At 37.8% G+C, this 22,390-nt stretch overlaps 1 protein-coding gene across 2 annotated transcripts in view; it reads left to right on the top strand.

The window, feature by feature from the left end:
* Positions 1 to 22,390, top strand: part of MGAT4D (MGAT4 family member D) — a 129,730-nt gene that overhangs the window by 51,026 nt on the left and 56,314 nt on the right. For both annotated transcript variants that reach the window (XM_069105413.1, XM_069105412.1), the window contains 4 exons: positions 3,383 to 3,514; positions 4,263 to 4,396; positions 15,702 to 15,748; positions 17,664 to 17,777. In XM_069105413.1, the coding sequence (XP_068961514.1) occupies positions 3,383 to 3,514; positions 4,263 to 4,396; positions 15,702 to 15,748; positions 17,664 to 17,777 (427 nt within the window). The remainder of the gene's footprint in view (positions 1 to 3,382; positions 3,515 to 4,262; positions 4,397 to 15,701; positions 15,749 to 17,663; positions 17,778 to 22,390) is intronic.

Here is a 22,390-nt window from a genome sequence, read left to right as displayed (position 1 = left end):
TCCATCCATCCATCCATCCATCCATCCATCCATCCATCCATCCATCCATCCAATCACATCTCCATTTATTTATCTGTTTGTTACCTGTCTGTTATATGCATTTATTTATTTCACTTGTGCTGAGTATTTATGCTTATGACATAAAGATAACCTTGGAGCCACAGAAATGCATTTTGTTACAGGATCCATTTGCTTGAATTTTCCAGAATTTAAATGAGGATAATGAGGTTTAGTACTACCATTTGAAGTGTTCAGTTTGCTCTTAATATGGGAAAAACCTTTTTTCTTAGGGACTTTTCTTCTTCAACCACACATAAACTCTGTCTTTCTTCAGCACTGACTTTTCAGTTTTATTTTAGAGGTAATGCAGAATATTGGGAAAAGTGGTGGATTTGTAGAATGCAGATCTTACACCTAGTTCTATCATCTAGTTCTGTGATTCTGGATAAGACAGTTGAGTTATTTTTCCTCATCTGTAAAATGGGTTGTGCAGTTATTTATACCTCACAACAATGTCATAAGGAAAATGCCTTGCCATTTTTTTTAAGGCATTATATCAATTTGAATTATTTTACATTTTAGAGCAAGAGTTCTTAACATGGTGCCCATTGACATGTGGATAGATGTCAAAGGATCTATAAATGTGTATGAGAAAACAAAATTATATATTTACTTTTATTAACCTCTAACTGAATTTTAGCATTTGTCTACATTTTAATTTTTCATTTAGATGTTATTCTGAGAAAGGATTCAGAGGCTTCACCAGAATGCTAGAAGGGTACATAATACAATAAAGATTAAGATCCCTGCCCCAGAGACTCAAATACTTCGACAGCAAACAGTTGTCCATGCTAGATGGGGTCATCAGCAACCCCTGGAGTGGGTAATACAGGGAGACTCATAGATTTAGATCTAGAAAGATTTCAGAGGCTATCTTTTTACATTTGAGGAAACTGAGGCCCAGGAAGGTTAAGTGACTGTTATAGAACACATAGCTATGTGACAGATTAGATTTGAATGTCATATCCTCTGATGGCAAAACCAGTACTCTTTTCACTGGACCATTATGTAGTTGTGTCTATCCACAGCTTAAGATCTTTGATTTGTGATTGAATTTTTATGGGAAGTTTAGGATAAAAAATTAAGACAGTCTAATTTCAGTAAGAATCTATTATCTATAATCTATATGCCAGGTAGCACAGCAAGTAAGAGCACCGGCCCAAAGTCCTGGATGATAATCCAGGCTCAGATACTTAGCACCACACCCAGAAATAACTGGCCTTGTAACCTTGAGCAAGTTACTTAACCCCAATTGCTTTAAAAAAAAAAAAAAAGGATCTGTTACCTAAGGGAAGCTACCGTGTTTCCCCGATAATAAGACCTATCCCGAAAATAAGCCCTCCTCCAAAAATAAGCCCTAATTAGATTGCTACTGTAGTGAAGGTGATCCCCTGCGCTACACGCTACACTTTATTGAATTCATTATTGAATAAAGGTACATTTTTTTGTTCACATTTACCTGTTTATTAAAATTGCTGTCAGTGTTCATTAAAATAAGCCCTCCCCTGAAAATAAGCCCTCTGGTGTTTTTCTGTCCAAAAAATTAATAAGACAGTGTCTTATTATCGGGGAAACACGGTAGGTGGAGCAGTGAATAGAGCACAGGCCCTGGAATCAGGAGGACCTGAGTTCAAATCTGCCTCAGACACTTAACACAAAAACTAGCCTGTGACCTTGGGCAGGTCACTTAACCCCAATTGCCCTCCAAAAGCAAAAAAAAAAAAATCTTTTATCTAATGTTTTTCTTTCTAGATGTAACATGTTTTGTTTGTCTCTCAAGTGCCTTCCATAGTGCCTGGTACCTAGTACCTACTTAATAAATGAGGGCTAATATACACACAACACTAAAAGCAACTTATTTGTAAGTACAAATTCAGATAATATAAACTTGGTCTTTAAGTGCTGATTAGAGGTAAAAACAGAATACATAGTCAGGTGGTTAAAGTAGGGAAGATAATACTTCAAGACCAGCAACAATATTTTAAGATACACCGACTCCATTTGTCTCTGCCAATTTGTGATGTATAATCTTTTTTTGTGGCCCTCTGGCATCTCAGACTAGATGATAAAGGGTGCTACAATAGAAACCTAAAGCCTGGTGAGACCAGTACTGCTACAGTTTAGGGGAATTCTAGGTTAAATAGCTCTTACCCCCAGGGCCCAGTATAATACTAGGTGCTTAATAAATATTGAATGAATAAATATTTTAAAATTATGAATAGGTCAAGTTACTTTGAGGTTGTATCATATCATGATTATGTGTACTGTATTGCATTTGCTTTTAAAGGTGACACAGTGGATAGAAAGCTGGGTTTAGATTCAGGAAGACCTAAGTTCAAATTCTTCTTCAGACTTTCTAGCTTTGTTACTCTGGGCAAGACAGTTAACTTCTTCTAGACCTTAGTTTTCCTTATCTGTAAAATGAGAGGTTCTTTTTAGATCTAAGTCTATGATTCTATGAACCTTTCATTCCTGTATCATATTAATAAAAATAACATGCCTTATATGTAAAATCTCTTTGAAAGAAAAAATGTAATGAATAATTATATTTTAAATATATTAAAATTTATATTATATTACCATTATTTCTATAATATTACAAATCATGTATTATAAAATATGGTGAATAAATTATTTTGATTTTCATAAATACCCAAATTAACTATAAAGGACATATGAAGAAAGATATTACATACATCCAGAGAAAGAACTGATAAATAGAAGTATGTATAGAATAAGTTTGTGTACATATACATATATATTTATTTATGTCTAATGATAACCATTTCTAGAATGGGGTGCTGGGAGGATAGAAAAAAACTTAAAGTTACATGATAATTTTGTTGTAAATGATTTGAAAGAAATAGCAAGTTGTATGTAGATTTGCAGTTTCATATAGAATCTTTTTATTGTACTATGTTATGGAAATGCTTATTTTTTCCATAATATGTATTAATGTAAAAAAGAACAAAGTAAAAATATATTTATACATGAATACATATATATGTATGTGTATATAGGATTGTCTGGAAAATAACACTTATTATAGGTTGTACTCAGCTTTTAGATAAGCCATATTTGAGAAAATATGTGTTTTATGTTTGAACCCATACAGTATTTTCATCTATTTCAAAAAGTCTGTGTTGTAAGAGAAATATGCAACGAAAATCTTTAATATGCTGTAATAAGCCACTCATTTCTGTAAAGTTGAGCTATGTTAACTTGAAGTAACACTTGGGCTGTAAAACATGGTTTTCCAAAATTCTGATAAAGGATAAATTGATTAGAATAGTTGATTTGAAACTCTTGTCTCTTCTTTCAGGTGCTATGAATTTGAAAACCCTTGGATTTTCTAGCATGAAGTTTATCAACCTATATTACCATCTGCCTCATCTAAGGGCTCATGGAAACAATATTTACCCAAATATAATCTTTGGGAAAAATAGAACAGGAGGTGAGGCATAAACTTTAATTTGTGAAATAAATTGCATCTGTTAAACTAAGGGGATCAAGAGAGAGCCTTGTTTTGGCTACTGCAAGGCTGATTGGAATAACTTTATTTAGTAACAAACCTTAGCAGGACAGTGTCAGTGGAAGTCTTCTGGCCATATGACTGCTTGTATACTATACATACCTTTTGAGTTGCAAGTTGGACAAGATCAGGGGTGGGGAATCTGTACCCCTGAACTAGTTCTTTTGATTCAGAGATTCTATAATTGATCATTTTCTTCCTCTCAGTGCCAGCCTGTTATATAGGAAGATGAGAGCTCAATCAAGTGTAGCTCCCTTGGAGTAGTGGAAAGAACCCTGGCTCTGGAGTCAGTGGACCAGGGTCCAAATCTTCCAGCTATAATTCTAAATCTATGATCCTAAGACCTTTGAACGTGAGCATATCTAAAGCTTTGAAGGAAGAAAGCCTGGGACTGAATATTGCAAACTGTACATGAAAAATATGACTTGCTGATAGGCAAAAATAAATATATGAAATAGTCCCCAAGACTATTTTTTCCAGAGATGGCTGTAAGGATGGTTTACATTGCTGACATACATAATGACACAAAATGAATTCATTCCCATTTTTTTAATATGCTTGCCCCCTCCTATTTCATATATTATTTTGTCACATCAAAAGAAAGGTCTTGTTAAAAAAAAAGTTTCTCTATTACTTGAAATGATATGGCTCTACCGTCTTGTGTCTGCAGTCTCTGTGGTGATGGGTGTTCCCACCATAAAAAGAGAAAAAGAAAGTTACCTGATACGAACGCTGACTTCTCTCTTCTTCCAAATGTCCAGATTAGAAGAAGAAGACTGTCTTGTGGTTATATTGGTAGCTGAGGTGAGTATGAAAAAGTGGCCCTTTGATGGAAAATAAAACACATTCTCACACCCCAAAACAAATGTTTTGGTCAGGGTTTACTAAGATTTCATCCCCTAGTTCTCCATCAGAACTAGTCTTAGGAAGCCTGACTTGGGGGAGGCACCTACTGGTAGATTCTCACATGTGATAAGTTTCAAACTAACAGGTTATATAAATGTATTATGGGGTAAAAACATACTATGAATTTTAGCTCAAAAACAAATATTCCAATCTGGCAATTAACTTAGTTGTTTAGAAAATTTGTTTGCAAATGAGTACACCAATAATAAGCAAATTCCCTCTTCCTTTACTTTAGATTATTAGTAGGGTTATAATTAGTTTCATCTTCTCCCTCTGACAATCAAAATACTCTACACAGGTCCTGTTGCTCACCTCCCACAAATCATTCAGTCAACTAATCAGTCAGCAAACATTTATTAAGTAATTACCATGTGCCAGACACCTCTCTAGGACTGGGGATATGAAGACAAAGTGACAGCTGTCTCTGCCCTCAAGGAGCTTATTGCATTCTGTTGTGGGTATCTGTATCTGTATATACATGTGTGTATATGAATATATGGATATATGCACATAACGCATGGATGTGTGTGCATATACACACATATATGATACATAAAAAGGTAGGTAGTTGCCCTCTTGTGTTATCATTTAAAGCTTATTTTATTAATTATACTCTAAACTGATAAATATACATGAGGCCTTAAATATTGCTCCAGATCCTCTTCCCTATTATTTTTTGACAGAATTGACACTTTTTTACATCGTTAATGTTCTTTCTATGTTGTTCCCCTTGTTCTGTAGAGTAGATGGCTGTTTAGCTTTATTGTGGCATTTTTATTTCTGCCTCTAAACTTTAGCTTCAAACACTCTTGATCAGTTCACAAACCTCTTGCCCAAAAGCCTTCTTTTGGCCAACACAATCCATCTCTTGCCAGGAGCCCATTGTTCTGATACCATAAGCCATGGCTACATGGAACCAGCTGTTCATACTGGTTCCCATACCCTCTCTTCTTTCAATGGCCTGACCTTCAGCTGGAAGACAAAATAAAAACACCACCCATGCTCCCAGTCAGAATTTCCTAGTCTCTGGAAAGACATCTCAGGTATCTTCAGGTTGTTCTGTGTGTACCTTTGTGGATCACCTTCAATAACAGTATTCCCCTTAGCAGCTAACGCCCATGAGTCCTTCCTGCTGTAATGTGGGACATGAGCTGCTGCTGTTCGGTCACTCAACAAGCATTTAATGAACCTCTACTGTGTTCTAGGTACTCTGCTAGGTGCAGGGGATACAAAGTCAAGACTAAAATTAGGTCCTTGTCCTCGTGGATGCTCCACCCAGCCTAGGGAAAGCATATGATCCTATATCACAAAATAAGTAACAAGGTAATTTCATGTATTTGGTGGTGATGTTTCTGCTTTGTTTGGAAGGAGGCTCTGGACTCTTAGAAGTGGAAGTGAAGAGGTAGTACCTTCCAGAGATGGGACAGCTGCTGAAAATGTATAGTAAAAGCAGAAAGGACATTGTATATAGGAAAGAGCAAGGAGGCTAGTTTGACTGAACTGTAGCGTGCATGAAGGGGAGTGCTGTATAATAAGACAGGTCAAATTCAGGTTACAAAGGGCTTTTAATTCCAGAGGAATTTATATTTGATACTAGGGCTAGTAGGGAACAACTGATGCTTATTGAATGAGGGAGTGTAGTGGTCAGACCTGTGTTTTAGGAAAATCACCTTGGCAACGATGTGTATGGTAGATTTGAGAAGGGAAAGATTTGAGGCAGGGGACTTAATTAGTTCCCAATTTGGATTAATTAATAAATTCCTAATTGGAAGGCTGTTGCATTTGTCCAGGTGAGAGGTGAAGAGTGCCTGACCTAGGATGGTGTTTGTGTTATTGAAGAATGTGTCAGGTGTTGTAGAAATGGAATTGATGAGACTTGGCAAGTTATTAGATGTGTGGGATGAAGGCTAATGAAGAGCTGAGAATTGTTCTAAGGTGGCAAACCTATGTGACCAGAGGGGTGCTTTTGACAAAAATGGGGAAATCCTGAAGAGCAGTAGGTTTTTGGGAAAAGATAATGAGTCCAGTTTGTTACTGGGTTTGAGATGCTATTTGATATGCAGTTTAAAATGACCAAGAAGCTGGTATTTTGGGACTGGAACCCAAAAGAAGGATCAGGGTTGGCTAAGAGATAGCAATAAAGCACTTATTAACCATAATGTGCTGCTCATTGTGCTAGGACCTAGCCACAAAAAAGGTGGCTGCCCTTGAGGAGGTTACATTATAATATTAAGGAAGACATAAAACTTTGCTGAAAAGCAAGGTGGGGAATGGACCCAGGCTGGGTGGATCCAGACTATAGTCTGGAGAATCTAGGGCTGAGCTAACTTTGAATTGAGCATGATTGGTGTGGCTACTCCCTCAAATGGAGTTCCAAGGAGGAAGGAACTTGGCTATCAGAGGGGGCCACGAAGGTGGGGAGTCATTGTTAGGTGAGAAGGCCACTGGGCTAAAAGTGAAGTGTGTGATGTATAGATTTGTGAGTCTTCTGCAAAGGGTCTGGCAGTTGAACCCACAGACGCTGAAGAGATCTTCAAGAGAGAGTGGAGAGAGAAAAGCACCTAGGACAGTTTTAGGATACATCCATTTAGAGAGAGGATCTTCAATTTCTTCAGAAGAACCAGATGTAAAAATTCACCACCAAAGTGATGGGAAAGGCTGCCTGTACTTTAATACTTATCTGACTCACTACCACTCTCTTAATTCCTTGCCATTTGGATTTTCTGCCCAACATACTGCTTAAATCACTGCCCCAGAGGATGCACCCATGATCTCATCAACAAATTCAGTGACCCTTTCAGCCTGCTTCCTACTAAATCAAGTACAACTGTTTTGGGGATTTAAAGGAGGCTTCACAAAAGAACCAGATGAGATCAATGAATACTTAAAGCACTAAGACTTTATTCTTGTCTGCTTTAAGTCACATAAAAAGAAAGTTCCCAACCTGGTGGTTGGGAACACAGGTGCAAACACAACAAGGAAAATATATCATTCAGTCAGTCACCAAAACTTTCAAACCAAGGCAAGTGGATTCAAGCAGAGGACTCCAGCCAGGGCTATTTGATGCATGCAGAGGTCATGGATTTTATAGGGATATGGTGAATCCTCACCAGGTACATTTTATTATTTTCCCATCTCTCATAGCATAGGATGGGAGATGCCAGAGACTGACCAGTTAGGTTTATAAGCTTGGAATATAGAAATTCCCAGGTATGGAAGATTGAATGACTTGTTGATGGGGAGGGTCCCAAAATATTAGCCAGGAAAAGAGAGGAGTATCCAGACCAGAAAAGGCTTGCTGTAAGAGAGACTCGGTGTGACTAAAAAAAGGCATGTTTTTTGACCAGCACTTGGCTTCTTCTGGGTACTCTTTGGTTTCAGATTACATTTGACTGATTCCCCCTTGTAAGACAAACATAGCACACAGGAGGGCTGCTAGCACAGGTTCCACTCAATCTCGTAGGACAGGAAAGACACTTCTAAGAAGGGGTTAATAATCTTAGTTTATTCTAGTCTAGTTTTCTCAGAAGAGGATTGCTGATAATGGGAGGAAAAGGTACTATAGTATTTCCTAATCACCCTTCTTGCAGGGGCAGTCGACAAGCAGGGCTACTACCCCTACATCTTGATGGGGTCAATCGAGGACAGACACAACTTGTACATTCCCCTAAATCCCCTCAGGCCTCAATGGGGACCAGTTGAGGTAAACATAGATTCCCCTCAAGCCTTGATGGGGGGGGGGGAATTCTAGTGCCATTCAAAGTACACAGCATTCCAGCTCGTGCATTCAACCCTAAGGTTAACAGACAAAGAAGGCATAATGCCAGCAATAGCCTCACAAGTTTACATCACCTCATCTCTGTATCTCACTGCACAGCCACAGTGGTTGTTTATATTATTTATCATTGTGTAATGCTGTGCAAGCATGGTGGAGATGTTTTGAACCATACTTGTGAAAACTCATATCTAATACCTGGGAACAAGAGATTGTTATGGTTATGGATCCTGGGAAATTGAATTCTAAGAAATAATAACAAAAATCCACTTTACACACACTAAAATTCACCTTAATTACACCCCTCCTCTGATGCTAATTAGACATCTGTCTTCCATTCTGATTTCTTATCATTCTCTCAGGCATTTAAAGGTGGGTCTTTGCAAGGGTTCTCCTTTCCATCCCCTCCCTCCCCAGCAAGATCATTCACTGTTATAGCTTCTACTGTCCTCTCCATGTATTTAGGTTTCCCAAATCATTCTTTATTCCTGATCTCCCTTGTGAGTTCCAAAGCCACATCTCTCCCTGGTTCTCCCATCAGCACCTCAAACTCAGCATGGCTTAACCCATGCTTGTGATCTCTTCCTTTTCCTGAGCATCAGAATCAGGGGCACTTAGGATGCAGACAGGCTTCCATGTTTGGAACCAGGGTTTTGTTTGGTGTTTCTCTTTCAGATTTTTTTTTTGGAGGGGGAAGGCAGGGAATTTGGGATTAAGTGACTTGCCCAAGTTCACGTGGCTAGTAAGTTTTAGGTGTATGAGGCCGCATTTGAACTCAGGTCCTCCTGACTCCAGGGCCAGTGCTCTATTCACCATGCCACCTAGCCTCCTCCCCTTCCTTTTTTTTTCTTTTATTTGGATCACTGATTTCATCATTATAGAGAAACTTTGATGAAGAAGCTCTACTCTCCCAACTTAGAATCTTATAGAGTTACCCCAAATACTGAAAAATAAAGTGATTTGCTCAGGGTCACACAGTCAATGTCTGTCAGAGGCGGGGCTTGAACCTGGTTCTTGATGCTCAGGCTTGCTCTTTCTGCCCTACACCACACCGCTTTTTTTTCTATCCAGCCTTACATTATATCTCTTCATGTATTCAGTGCCCCAGCCAAGACTGACTTCCTTCTCCCCTAACTTGCCTTTCACTTTTCTGTTCATGCTCTTCTCTGTTCCTAGAGTGTCTTTTCCCTGTTGAATTTTGATCTGGAAGGAATGTCAGAGATGAAGTAGCCCTCATTACGTGACTTATCCAGCATCTCATGGGTTGTAAATGACAGAGCCAGAATTTGAGCCCCTGTTCTCAGCCTCCAAAGTCAATTCCTATTTCACCATAATACCTGCTTCTCACATAAAATCTTTAATATATTAACTGATGAAACATGTTCCAAAGTGTCCTTATTTTTTCAATATTGAATCTTTTCTCTGTGACTGAAATGATACAGATCTGCCAGAACTTTTTCTTGGACAATGACAGTTCTCTTAAAGGCAATTGAGATTCAGGGGTAGGCTTCCCTCTCTGAGAGAACTGAGGGGTAGCCAGAGGGTGCTGTGTTGTAATACAGTATGGTGTTTTTCCTGCATGTAAATTGACCTCTTAAGAACACAGCATCATATATGGTTTTAGTGCCAGGATTATGAAATTCTTTAATTTTTTTTCCTCTTTTCATCATCAACTCTTGTGACCTTTTAATAAAGATCAACAAGTTGAAAGGATCAGTTTTTTAGCGGCTTTTCACCTTGTCCTTTGTTCTTCAGCTAACAGTGATGCCTTAATCACTGTATTTTAAGGTCCAAGGTATTTTACTGAATTGTAGTTTTTTGCTGAATTGTTACTTTCTGAATATGACAAGTTTTCTTTTTCTGGGAAGCTGGGGTAAAGAAGAATTATGTCACTTAGCCAGTTATCATAGAGAACCAATAATAGCTTCAGTATGACTACCAGTTAATCTGTTGATTAGCATCTTCCTTTCTGGGGCATGGTGAAAGAGGATTGTCTACAGTAAACAAATAGTGACTCAAGTGACATTGAACATCCACACTTGACTTTATCTATCCATGGTATGACCTAGTTTTCAGTGTTCCTTGCAGAGCTGCTATCTTTGACTCTTCCTTCATATATCCCATTAGTTAATAAGTACTGTTCCTTTTAATTCCATACCTCATCTCATTTTACTGAAGAGGAAACTGAGGCAAACAAGGGTGAGTGACTTGCCCAGGGTCACGCAGCTAGTAAATGTCTGAGGTCAGATTTGAACTCAGGAAGATGTGTCTTATTGACTCCAGGTCCAGCACTCTGTGCACTATGGCCACCTAGCTGGTCTTACTCAGGTTGTTCTTTATTCCTTCTATATCCTCACTTCCTCTCTTTCCTTGTTGAATTCCTTCCTGTCATCTTAAAGGGCAACTGACATGCCACCTTTTCCAGGAAGCCTGCCTTTATTCAAGCGTCCCTCCTACTTCTGTGCCCTATACTGTGTTTTCTCATCAGACCTCAGGTGGTATTTTATATTACCATGCTCTAATGTGTTCATCATGGAACATTGGGTATTATTAATGTCTTATTGTCCAATACTGGATGGAAAGCTCCATGAAGACAGGAACCACATCTTTAAACTTTGTATTTTGATTTTAGCAAAGTCATCTGTACTTGGTAAATGTTTGATAAATGAATTCAGGATAGTGAAAGATGACATGGTCCCTGATCTTGAAGAGATAATACAATTAAGACTGAGAAGATGATCTTGTGACGACTGTTCAGTGCTTCAAGGTGTCTTTTCTTTCTTTTTTTTTTTTTTTGAGAGGAGAAACTTCAACACTCTTTTGTCCCTCCCAGTTATCATCCCAGTCTTTGTCCCTCCCAATTCTCATCTGGGTCTTCAAATATCTGTGTCCAGTAAGTGATCTGTATTTCATACCTGAGCTGGCAAATTTCCAAGTGGCTGTGCTGAGAATCACAGGCTCAGACTCAATCCCTACTTGTGGTGCTTTGTAGTGGCTGACAGGTCAACAACAAATGTTGGTATTATTTTGTATTAATTCTCTGCTTTGGATCATTTTCCTTAGAAACAGTGGTCAACTTATAAGGGGACTGATGTTTTATGGCCAGACCACTATAGTATAAAAATAGACCAAATTGGACCTGGTTCTGTATTTGAATCACTTACTTTGGATAAGTCACTTCCTATCTCTGATCCTCAGTCACCTTAACTGTATAATGGGTGTAATTATATCTGCCTCTTAGGGAGGATCAAAAGAGGATTGTAAAGAGCTTTGCAGCTACAAAATGCTATGCAAATATCAGCTATTATTATTCCTAAAGGAATCTATGGTGTAGGAGAAAAAATACTGGTCTTGGTGCCTTCCGGACTGTCACTTAACTTTTTTGAATTCAGTTTTTTCATCTGTAAAATGGGGATGATTATACCTGTTGTGCTTTATTTAGTTTATTGTTTGGCTCCAAGGGAATATAATATATGTAAAGTGCTTTGCAAAGCTTAAAGCTGAATACGTCTACAAGCAAAGCCACTACTGGCTTTACTACTTCAATTGCTGCTATAGATTAGTTTATTTACTAATGTAGTCACTTGAATTTTATTGTAGTCTTAAATATTTAATGTAGAATTTTGACTTCCTCTTCTTCATTGCTATGAATCTCCTTTTTAGCTTTGTTAATAACGTTTTGTGCATTGAAATCGCATTTTTAAAAGTAATTTATTCTAAACTTGGTGAGGGATGACATGAATCTTAATCATGTACCTATCTACCACTTTAAATTCTAGCATTTAGATTCAGGCTAACAACTGAATTTTACATACTGAAATGAATCATTTAATGACTCCCTCAGGAAGTCTCTTGTGGTAATCTCTAACCTGTAAGTTCCCTGGTCAGCTAACCCTGGACTAAATTCCTAAATTTTAAGTAGGGAAAAGAGACTCTGCTAGGGTTGATTTGTTCACCCATTATTATTCAAGGAAACCAGTATAGCCAGAAAACTTTTTCTCAGGATTAAATGAAGTGGTGGCATAAAGTAAAGGTATCCAATAATGATTTTTTGCTTTCACAAAATTAACATGCCAGACAGTATATATTTAAATATATACTGTCCCTTTTAGGTCATCACCCTCGAGTCCACATGTGTATTTCAAAGATGCTGTCCCTGCTCAAAACACCCTTGGAATTGCTTTTTTGTCTTTTCCTTAGCATCTGAAGCTTCTTTTAACTGTTCATTCAATCCTAGAATTTCAGAGTTGCAAGAAACCTTCAGTCAGTACTTGGCCAAGAATGTTCCTTTTAACATCCCCAATGATTAACCCTCCTGAGGTCTGAAGATGTCCATTGAGGGAAGGTCACCACCTTTTTTTTTAATAGTACTTTATTTTTAACCCCAGTTATATGCCAAGAAAATTTTTAGCATTTTTTTTACAAGATTTGGGGTTCCAAATTTTTCTCTCTCCCTCCCCTCTTCTGAAAATGGTAGGCAGTTTGATATAGTTTATACATGTACTAGCATGTAAAAAGTATTCCCACATTCGTCAAAGTTTTAAAAGAAGAAACATTTAAAAAATGAGAAAGAATAAAGTGAGTGGAAAAATGCTTCAACCTGCATTCAGAGTCCATCGGTTCTTTATCTGGATGTGGATAGCATTTTCTTTTGTGAGCCCTTTGTACTTATTGTGTGCACCCCCAAAACTGTCTGCAACAGAAACCTTACCCAAATAATACCCAGAGGTTTCTCAAGGTAGGAAGCAGAAAAGAATGGTTTAAAAAAACAAAAGGGCCACCCTCTCGACAAATGGTCAGGGAGGAGAAGCAATTTACAAAAGGAAATGGCCAAGTTATAAAGCCCTAAGGCAGAATTCTCCTCCACCCTCCTCCTGACCCTTTTCTTCCATTGGTGGGAAGACCCGATGCACAATCTAAGTGCCGCAGTCTACCTGAAGTAGCAAGTAGAAGGAAACAGTAGACCACCCAATGCACATTTGAGAAAGCACTTCTGTCCTTATTTGGCATATGCTGAGGTGTTACTGAGGAGAGGGGTGGCTCCCTATTGTTCTGAGTTTTGAGTCCTTGTAAATCATGTGATCTCTGGTGAAGGGGAACTTGGGCCTCTTTCCCATGAAAACCCTTACTAGATTTAGAATATAGTCTGGGAAGTTTTCACTTCTCTCACTCATTATCTTGGGTCATTATTTTGCTGAAAAGATCTGAGTCATTCATAGTAGATCATCACACAATGTTGCTGATACTGTGTATGATGTTTTCTTGGTTTTGCTCATTTCACTTTGCATCAGTTCATGTAAGTTTTCCCAAATTTTTCTAACATCTGCCTGCTCACCATTTCTTATTGCACAATAGTATTCCTTTATGTTCATATACCACAGCTTGTTCAGTCATTTCCCAATTGATGGGCATACCCTCAGTTTCTAATATTTTGCAACCACAAAAAGGGCAGCTATAAGTATTTTTGCACATGTAGATCCTTTTTTCCTTTTTCATGGTCACCACCTTTTCAATTGCTTTTCTAGTCATAGATTCATTAGAGTGGGAAGTAGTCTTACAGCTCAACTATTCCATTACCTTCATTTTACAGTTGAAGAAAGCAGGCCCTAGTGGGGTTAAATGACTTGCCCAGAGTCACACAGGTAGTAAATAGTAAGATTTGAACATTGGTCTTCTGATTCCAAAGCTGGTTTGCTTTTTACTGTCACACATTGCCTTATGTTGAGTAGAAATCTCCCTGCTTTAGTGCCAAAGATGTGGTGTAGACCAAGTAGTCCCAATTGTGGTCAGACCCGGAATGTCATTACCTACCTCCCTTGTTCTGGGTTGTGTGTGAACTAAACCTTTGTTAATGCATCCCTCTCTTGCTTTAGCCTTTTGACTATCACATTGTACTGCTGGTATTATGCCATTCTCATTTATGGTAAATTGGCATCCTGGGAAGATAGATTCAAGTTTTGAAAATAGCCAAAGATAATCCAGAACCAGGTTTGTTTGGCTAAGGTGAGTGTCAAATCAAGGCACAAAGCATTCTATTTTGGCCTGAAAATGTGACTAAATGAGCATAAAGTCACAAGGTTTAATTTTTAAAAATCATTCATCCATTTATTTGTTTGTTTGCTTTATTTGTTTATGGTTGGTAAACAGGCCTCTAAAGGCCCTTTGAAAAGAATAGTTTTTGAGAAACAGCAGCAAAAATTGAGAAACAGGTATGGCTTTCCAATGGTTAGTATTGGTTGGGGGACAATATTTACTTAGGTGCATAAATTTGTGAATGTTTATTTTAAAAACATAGAGGAAGGTTGGTACTTCTAGTAACCTACTTTCATGGGGAATGGGTGTAAGAGGGAACAATACATATGTATTTAGAAGAGTATAGAAGTCTTTTAAATTCAGAAGAAATAAAAGGGTAGGGGCTTAGAAAGAGGGGAGAGGACAAAGGAGGGAACTCTAGAGGGGAGGGTAAGGGAATAGGTAAATAGTGGTATATAAGGATCTTTAGATATATGGGAATGGGAGGATAGGGGATGGATCCTTGGAGGGGGCTAGGCAAGTCATAGTAGGACAAGGTAGTGGGTAAAAGTAAAGCTGAGGAGGCAGGAGGGATAGGAAACAAGAGATATGCACTTACATAAAAACAAAGATCAGGAGCAGAATAGGTTTGGGAAAGTATATGTTTATATATATATGTATATGTGTATGTATATATCTACAGCTATGGAGAAACCTCTAAACTTTATTGTAGTCTTCTGGGGGAGTGGGGGAGGGTATGTATATATTTATAGCTGTAGAGAAACATATCTAAACTGTTGTGGCCTTCTGGAGGGGATTGGGTGGAGGAAAAAAAGAACAAAGTAAAAAAGTACACAGCAGAGAATAAACGAAAACTCACAAGGATGCAAAGAAAAGATGGTCAATTCTCAACAACACAAGTATAATTTATCACATAGGTTTTCTTGAAATGAAAATTTATTACATATTTTGAATCATGTTCTGCTATGCACATGACATACTTTGTTTTTCTTTCTAATTTTGTATTTAAGTTCATGATATATTTTTGTTTCTTTTCTCTCTTCTGTATTTGTGCTCTGGCGTTTAAGTCTGAAATAAAATTCTGAAGAAATTAAATAATAAATGTTATTCTCACTGGAGAAAAAAATCAAATCAACATGGTTTTGACAGCTTTCAGTCCACACTCCATATACCTACAAAGAGGGAGGAAACAAGTGGCTGCTGAATTCAAACAGCAGGTTTTAAGCCCACAGAAAACATGAAAATTGTGGTTGTGAGAAATGAAAATTACAAGAAATGGAATGATACATCGACCTCTCATAATTACATTCTATTTGCATTTGGTGAAAATATGGACTTGCTCAAATAGCGAGGCCCTTTTAATTTTAACAGACTCTTTGTTTCCTTGTTCATTAGGTTGATGAAACTTATATTAATGATGTTGCAAAAATGGTTAAAGATAAGTAAGTATCCTATGCAAGTAATTTGTGTTATGAAGTGAATCACTTTTCCATTTTATCATTATCTCTCCTCACCCTTTACCTTTTTACTGCTTTTTGCTTTTTCAAATATTTCTTCTGCTAATGATTTGGTGCCTATATGTAAAATGAGCTGTATGGTGTGATCATGAGCAGGGGTGGATATCCCTTGTAGGTGAGTGCTTCTGTCCATTTCTTTTCAGGGCCTTCTTGTGCCTGAATCTCTGCTCTTGCCCCTTTCCATTCATTCAGTTCAACGAGCATTTGAGAAGTATCTGGGGGAGAGATGGAGGACTGGGAAAGTTCACCCATAGCAGGTAGCACTTGATCCAATGGTGCCTTGATGGACATTAGGGTTTCTAAGAGGTGGAGGTGAGGAGGGGAATGCATGGGGGACAGCTCATGCAAAGGAACACAGGTGGGAATTGGTGTATTGAGTTAAAGGAACTATAGGAGGTTGGCCAGTTTGACTGGACTGAAGAGACTGTGAAGGGGAGTAAAGTAAAATCAACTTGGAAAGGTAGCCTGAAGGCAGATTGTGAAGGGGTTTCAATGCCAGAGGAGTTTGTATCTTATTTCCTAGAGATAATAGGGGGCTACTAAAGGTTCTTAAAAGCAGGTGATGACACAGATCTATAAATTAAGACCTTTCACTTTGTTTTTGTTTTTTTAGTCCATAAAAATCTGGTTTTTTTTTTTCTGTCCTTTCTCTCATTACCACCCTACCACCACTATCTTAAAAAACAGAAGTAAAACCCTATAACAAATATTCATAGGCACTGGAAGGTCACAGTGGTGGTTAATGCATTGAGCAGTCCTTTGACATGCTTTTACCAGAAGCAGTGGTAGTATTGGTTTGGTTACCATTCCTGGAGCAAGAGGGAGAAAGTAGAGGAGTGTGAGGGGGAGAGGGCTGAACTCGTCTTTTGCAGAATCAGAGCTGAAAAAGACTTGAGGCCATTTAGTCCAACTTAGACCAAGAAAAAGATCCCTCCTCTAGCATACCCCCAGAGTGGTCACCTTGCCTTCTCTTGAAGCCCTTCAGTGACGGGAAACCTACTACTTTCTGAAGTAGCTCATTCTACTTTTGTGAAATTTTAATTGTCAGACAGATTAACATTAAAAAAAAAAGTCAAGACATTAACTGTTACAGCAGATGTCCAGATATTTAAAGCTTTGCATCACACCTAAATCATAACTTGGTACCAAGCTGATGTGTGATTTCCCAAATTTGTCTGTTTTCTCTTCCTGCCTGGGTAGTTTCTTATCATATTCTGATAACAATGTCACTATTCCTGCTTGCATCTATCTTCATTCACCCAAATATTTTTGCCCTGCTTTCCCTGGCTGGTTCCTGGATTTCCTCATGAGTACAATCTTAGCATGGAATTCTCTCTCCTCCCCCATCCTACCTCTCCTTCCCTCCCTCCCCCCCCGACACCCTCATCCTCCAGCCCTTTACCTATTTTGTTTCTTATGAATAAGGTATCCTATGAAATCCCAGAGATACCAGTGAGGTCACATTTGTCTCTTTGCATTTGGAGCTATAATTCATCTTTCTCATTACCCATACCTGGTCTATCAGATTAAATATCTGGTGTTAATTTTGATTGCAAAGGAAATATAGGAAAATAATGTATACAATTTTTTGTTAATGTTTTCTAAGTATCTCAAGAAACCTATAAGTGCTTCATTAATAAAACATCCTGAATTCATTTTCTAGTATTAGCTATCCTATATAGTAGCTATCTTTTATATTCTCAGATTACATAGTTTAAAATGAAATCTTATTAATTTCCTAGGGAAATGGTGTATGTTGAAGGAGAAGACCTGCTTTTTTGTGTGTGTTTGTTTCAGGAAATACAGTATTCATTGTTGATCTATTTGTCTCTGTTTACAGATTCCCTCAAAAAGTGAATTCTGGTGTCTTAGAGATGATTTCTCCACCAGCGTTTTATTATCCATCTTTTTTAGACATCAAGTTAACGTTTGGGGACTCAGAAGAAAGAGTAAGGTATGACGATCTGGACAACAGTGTGTTTGAATTGATAGTAATTCATTTTGTGAAAAATTTATTAATAACGTTTGAGAATCTGCATCTAAGCAGTATATTCCAAATGTTGTCAATATTTGGGTACACTCAATGAACTTCCCAAGAAAAGCCTGGATCCAGGGGGGAAGTTTTGGGGCTCTGAATCAGGAAGCCTACATTTTATTTCCAAGGCTGTCATTCAATTAGCTGTACTATTTTAAGAAAGTCACTTGGCAGTCTGAGTTAGGTTATTTAGCCTTTCAAATGAGTACACAAATACCTTACTCATAAAGGTGCTGAGAAACATCAGAGGCAATAAGTATGAAAAGAGCTTTCACAAATTAAGAATTTTTTGGCTTTGCAGTTGTGTTCCTGTTATTATGAATATCATAGAGGAAGTATTATAAAAATGCTACAGTGTTGGTTCCTTCCCAGAGTATTTTTCTTGAGAGCAAGACTAGGAAGGATTTCTTTGTGAAGCTTACAGTTCTGTTTGACTTTGGTTTGAAAGTGGCTATGGTATGTCAGACAGTGGATGTTTGTTACCAGCTTGACCTAACTGTTGCAGAATCCTGGGATCCCAGGAGCTCAAAGTTGGAGAGAGCCTCAGAGGCCATCTCATCCACTCTTCCCTTGAACAAGAATACCTCCTCTAACCTTCTGCATGATTGATTGTTCAGCCTCAGATTTAAGACCAGCAGTGAGAAGACAACCTATTTTCTTCCTCAGGTAGACTGTCCTACTTTTGGACAGGCTTACTTGTTAGGAAGTTTTTCTTTATTTTGAGCTTAAATCCCCCTCCTGATAGTGTCCCACACATTACTAATACTTGCTATCCTATAGACCAGTGTAGAGAAAGGACCTGGGATTTAGAATGGGAAGGGATTCTGGAGATTATCTAGATCTCCCCAGTTCCTTCTATGCGGCAAAATTTGGAAACTTTTCATGATTCTTGTCACTCTTCTTTGGATTCTGCCCCCGATCTACATCCTCAAAATCCAGTGCCTGGAACTTAACACAGTGTATTCCAGATGTGGTCTGACCAAAATAGAGTTCAGGGGGACTGTTGTCTGTCATTCTCATCACTGTATCTCCTAAAATCTCTCTCTAAGACTGCATTAGCTATTTTGACTTCTATATCACAGTTATATTTAGCATGAAGATGTTTTTCAGAAGAATTGTTTTTTGGTTTGTACCTCCCTATCTTGTGCTAGTAAAGTTGATTTTTTAAAAAAAATCCTAATATAAGATTATTACATTTATCTCTTGCAAATTTTATCATTGCCCAGATTCAGCCCAGTCTATTAGCTAGTTCTTCTAGCTTTGTGCCACCTTTTATCTAAGTCACTGATAAAACATTAACTATGTAGTACAAGGATGAGAACAGATCTGCTAAGAAACGCCTTGAGACTTTTTTCAAAGTTCATATTGAGCCATTATTGACAAATCTCTATTATTGTTGAGTTTTTTCAGTTATGTCTGACTCGCTGTGACCACATTTGGCTATTTGTTGGCAAGGATACTAGAGTGGTTTGCCACTTTTTTTCCAGACCATTTTACAAATGAGAAACTGAGTGACTTGCCCAGGGTCACACAGCTACTAAATATCGGAGGTTAAATTTGAATTCACATCCTATTGATTCCAGGGCTGATGCTGTAACCACTGTTACCAGCCATGAAGTTGCCCAGCTGACAAATCTTTGGGTCTGATCATTCAGTTAATTTCATCTCTACCTAACTGTACTATTGATTAGCCCACATGTCTCCAAAGCAAAGAGACTTTGCAAAATACTTTTCTAAAATCTAAGTGTAAACATATAAATATATATATATACACACACACAGCCTATATCTTATCTACTAGCCTATTTTTCTTGTCAGAAAAAAAGAAATCAAGCTAGTCCCTTGTGAAAACCGGCCTCGCTTGTTCTTGATGATGCCATGCTGACTCTGTAATTCCTGGTTCCTTTTTTAGTTATTCACTGAGCATTCTTTTTTATTTTATTTTTTTGCTTTTTGGAGGGCAATTGGGGTTAAGCAACTTGCCCAAGGTCACACAGCTAGTTTGTGTGTGTGTGTGTGTGTGTGTGTGTGTGTGAAGTATCTGAGGCTGGATCCGAACTCAGGTCCTCCTGACTCCTGGGCCAGTGCTCTATTCACTGCACCACCTAGCCGCCCTGCTACTGAGCATTCATTTAATAATACATTTCAGAATTTTATCAAGAACAAAAATCAAGCTCACTGATAGACAGTTTGCAGACTTGACTCCCCTCTTTTTTTTTTTTTGAAAATTAAAATATTTGTCCTTCTCATGTGACCCCTCTCTTGTTCTCTGTGATGTTCAGTTTCAATTCCCTATTCACCACTTTTGTTCTGTTCTTTCTAGTCCAAAGGTCATTCTCCCATGAGTTCTTTGTGTTTCTCCATGAGTGTTCAGTGTTCCCAAGTCTGTTTATTTAGACAACTCCTCTTTTCCTCCTCATAGGGAGGAATTGTTTCTCTTTGTCTCTGTAGAATTTCTTTCTTGAACTACCTATCTCTCTTGGGCTAATGGCTTGTACCTTAAGTACATGGAACCTTACCCTTTCTCTGAAATCTTCTTTCCCTGGGTAAATGTTCACCCTTCCTGGATCTCATCTTCATCTCTGTTCTAAGTTCTCAGAGAGAAAGGCAGTGGTCACTTTTTCCCAAGGTTCCCACCATTTCTATTTCTGTTTCTCCTTCCTTGGTGAGGCTCTGGTCCTTCATCACTCATCTTGGTCTTTTCCACAAGATCGTCACAGAAAAGAAATTCTAGCAGTTTCTTATGCCTCATATTTCAGATGATTTGTTCTCAGAAAACATTTTAATGGTTTGTGCTGGTTGAAGGTATTTCCAGTCTTTTACCTAATCTAAAATGAAGTTAAATTTCTCTTAATCTTTGGATCAATTTAGCTAGTTTTTGATCAGCTGTTTATTAAATGCCAGGTGCTGTGGGAAATATGCATACATTGCATAACAGTGCCCTTACATAACAGTACCTCAGGAAGTTTATAGTCTATAGTCTTTTTTTTTTTAATAAAACTTTTGTATATGAAAGTACAAAAACAGGAGCAATAATAATGCATGCTAAATCACATAATGTTGTATAATCAGACAAATGGTACAGGATGCAGCATGGCATAGTGGATAGACACTTGACCTCGAATCCAAGAAGACCTGTAGTATGGTATCAGTATAATCACAAGCCGAATTCCTGTCCCTGTATTTGGCAAAATGTTTCGAGTCATAAAAGTGAACTTGTGGAAGAGACCAGAATCAGGAGTTAGAGGGGGAAAATCAGTTTCCTTTCTGGAGAGCATATTAAAACAGTTTATTATATGCAGAACATAAGGTTCTTTTAAAATCTCATTTAGAAAACTACTTAATTAGGAGCTCATGGGATTGCCAACATGTGGTTTGAATGAATAAAAAAATATTAAGAGTTTATTATGGGGCAGATAGGTGGCATTGTGGTTAGAGCACCTGCCCTGGATTCAAGAGGACCCTGATTTCAAATCCACCCTTAGACACTTACTAGCTGTGTGACCCTGGGCAAGTTGCTTAACTCTAATTGCCTCCGAAAAAGCAAAAAAAAACGTTTACTGTGTGCCAAGCACCAAGGATGCAAATAGAAAAAAAAAATACCACAGCCCAAGACAGTCCTTGCTCTCAAGGGCCTCATACTCTAATTGGGGAAGAATACATTTATTTTATCACTCTGAACCTAAGGTTCCTCAACTTTAAAAAGAAGGATTTAGACCAGATCACCTCCTTGGTCTCTTCTAGCTCTAAATTTACAATCCATGAATTCTCACAATGATTTAAATGTTAACTGTACTCATAAGATCATAAAATCATATATCTAGAAGTAGAAGTAGCTTCAGAGACCATCTAATCTGAACCTATCACCCTATTTCATGGATGAGGATACCAAAGTGCAGGGAGGTTTAATAACAATCTGCCCAAGATCATACATTGGAAGTGGGATTTTAACCCAAGTCCTCTGACTATAACTAGTGCTTTTTTTCCCTCAGTACCACATTTGAAAAATATGAATTCATTCTGTTTCTTCTGAATTGATTATATTGCTACTAGCTAGCCAGAGTTAAATATAAATCAAATATGCTTTCATTTCAATATTTTACTATTTCATTACTAAATGACCCTTTTCTATGCCTTTAGTGCCTGCTTTTACCATGACAATAGATTTTAAAGAGGTGGTAGATTGTTGGGGTGAGAAAGTTGGCCTTCCCATCTCCATCAGTATGCAAATCATTTGGCTGGAATGCAGCCAGGATTGACCTTTCCATCATTCTGATTGCTTTTCAGTTGTGCTAAGACTTGAATGTGGTTTTACTCCTTCAAATTACTTTTTTTCATTTATTCTCATTTAGGAATTAGCTGTACTTATTCAAATTATTATTTGTTTGTTTTAGTTTGGGAATGAACTACTTTGAGCCAAAGACAAAAGTATGTTAAGGAGAAAAAAAGAAACCTAATTTTTTTCCCCTACTGTTTTCTGAGCCAAATGAAATACTCCTTCACTTTCCCTTATTCACCTATAAATGCCCAGG

This window comes from Petaurus breviceps, unplaced genomic scaffold (genome assembly GCF_028583685.1).
Source record: "Petaurus breviceps papuanus isolate PSGF00001 unplaced genomic scaffold, PetGlider_PUasm1.0 76, whole genome shotgun sequence".
Lineage (NCBI taxonomy): Eukaryota > Metazoa > Chordata > Mammalia > Diprotodontia > Petauridae > Petaurus > Petaurus breviceps.
Note: the sequence above shows the minus strand (reverse complement) of the source record. Positions and strands in the feature narration are given on the sequence as shown.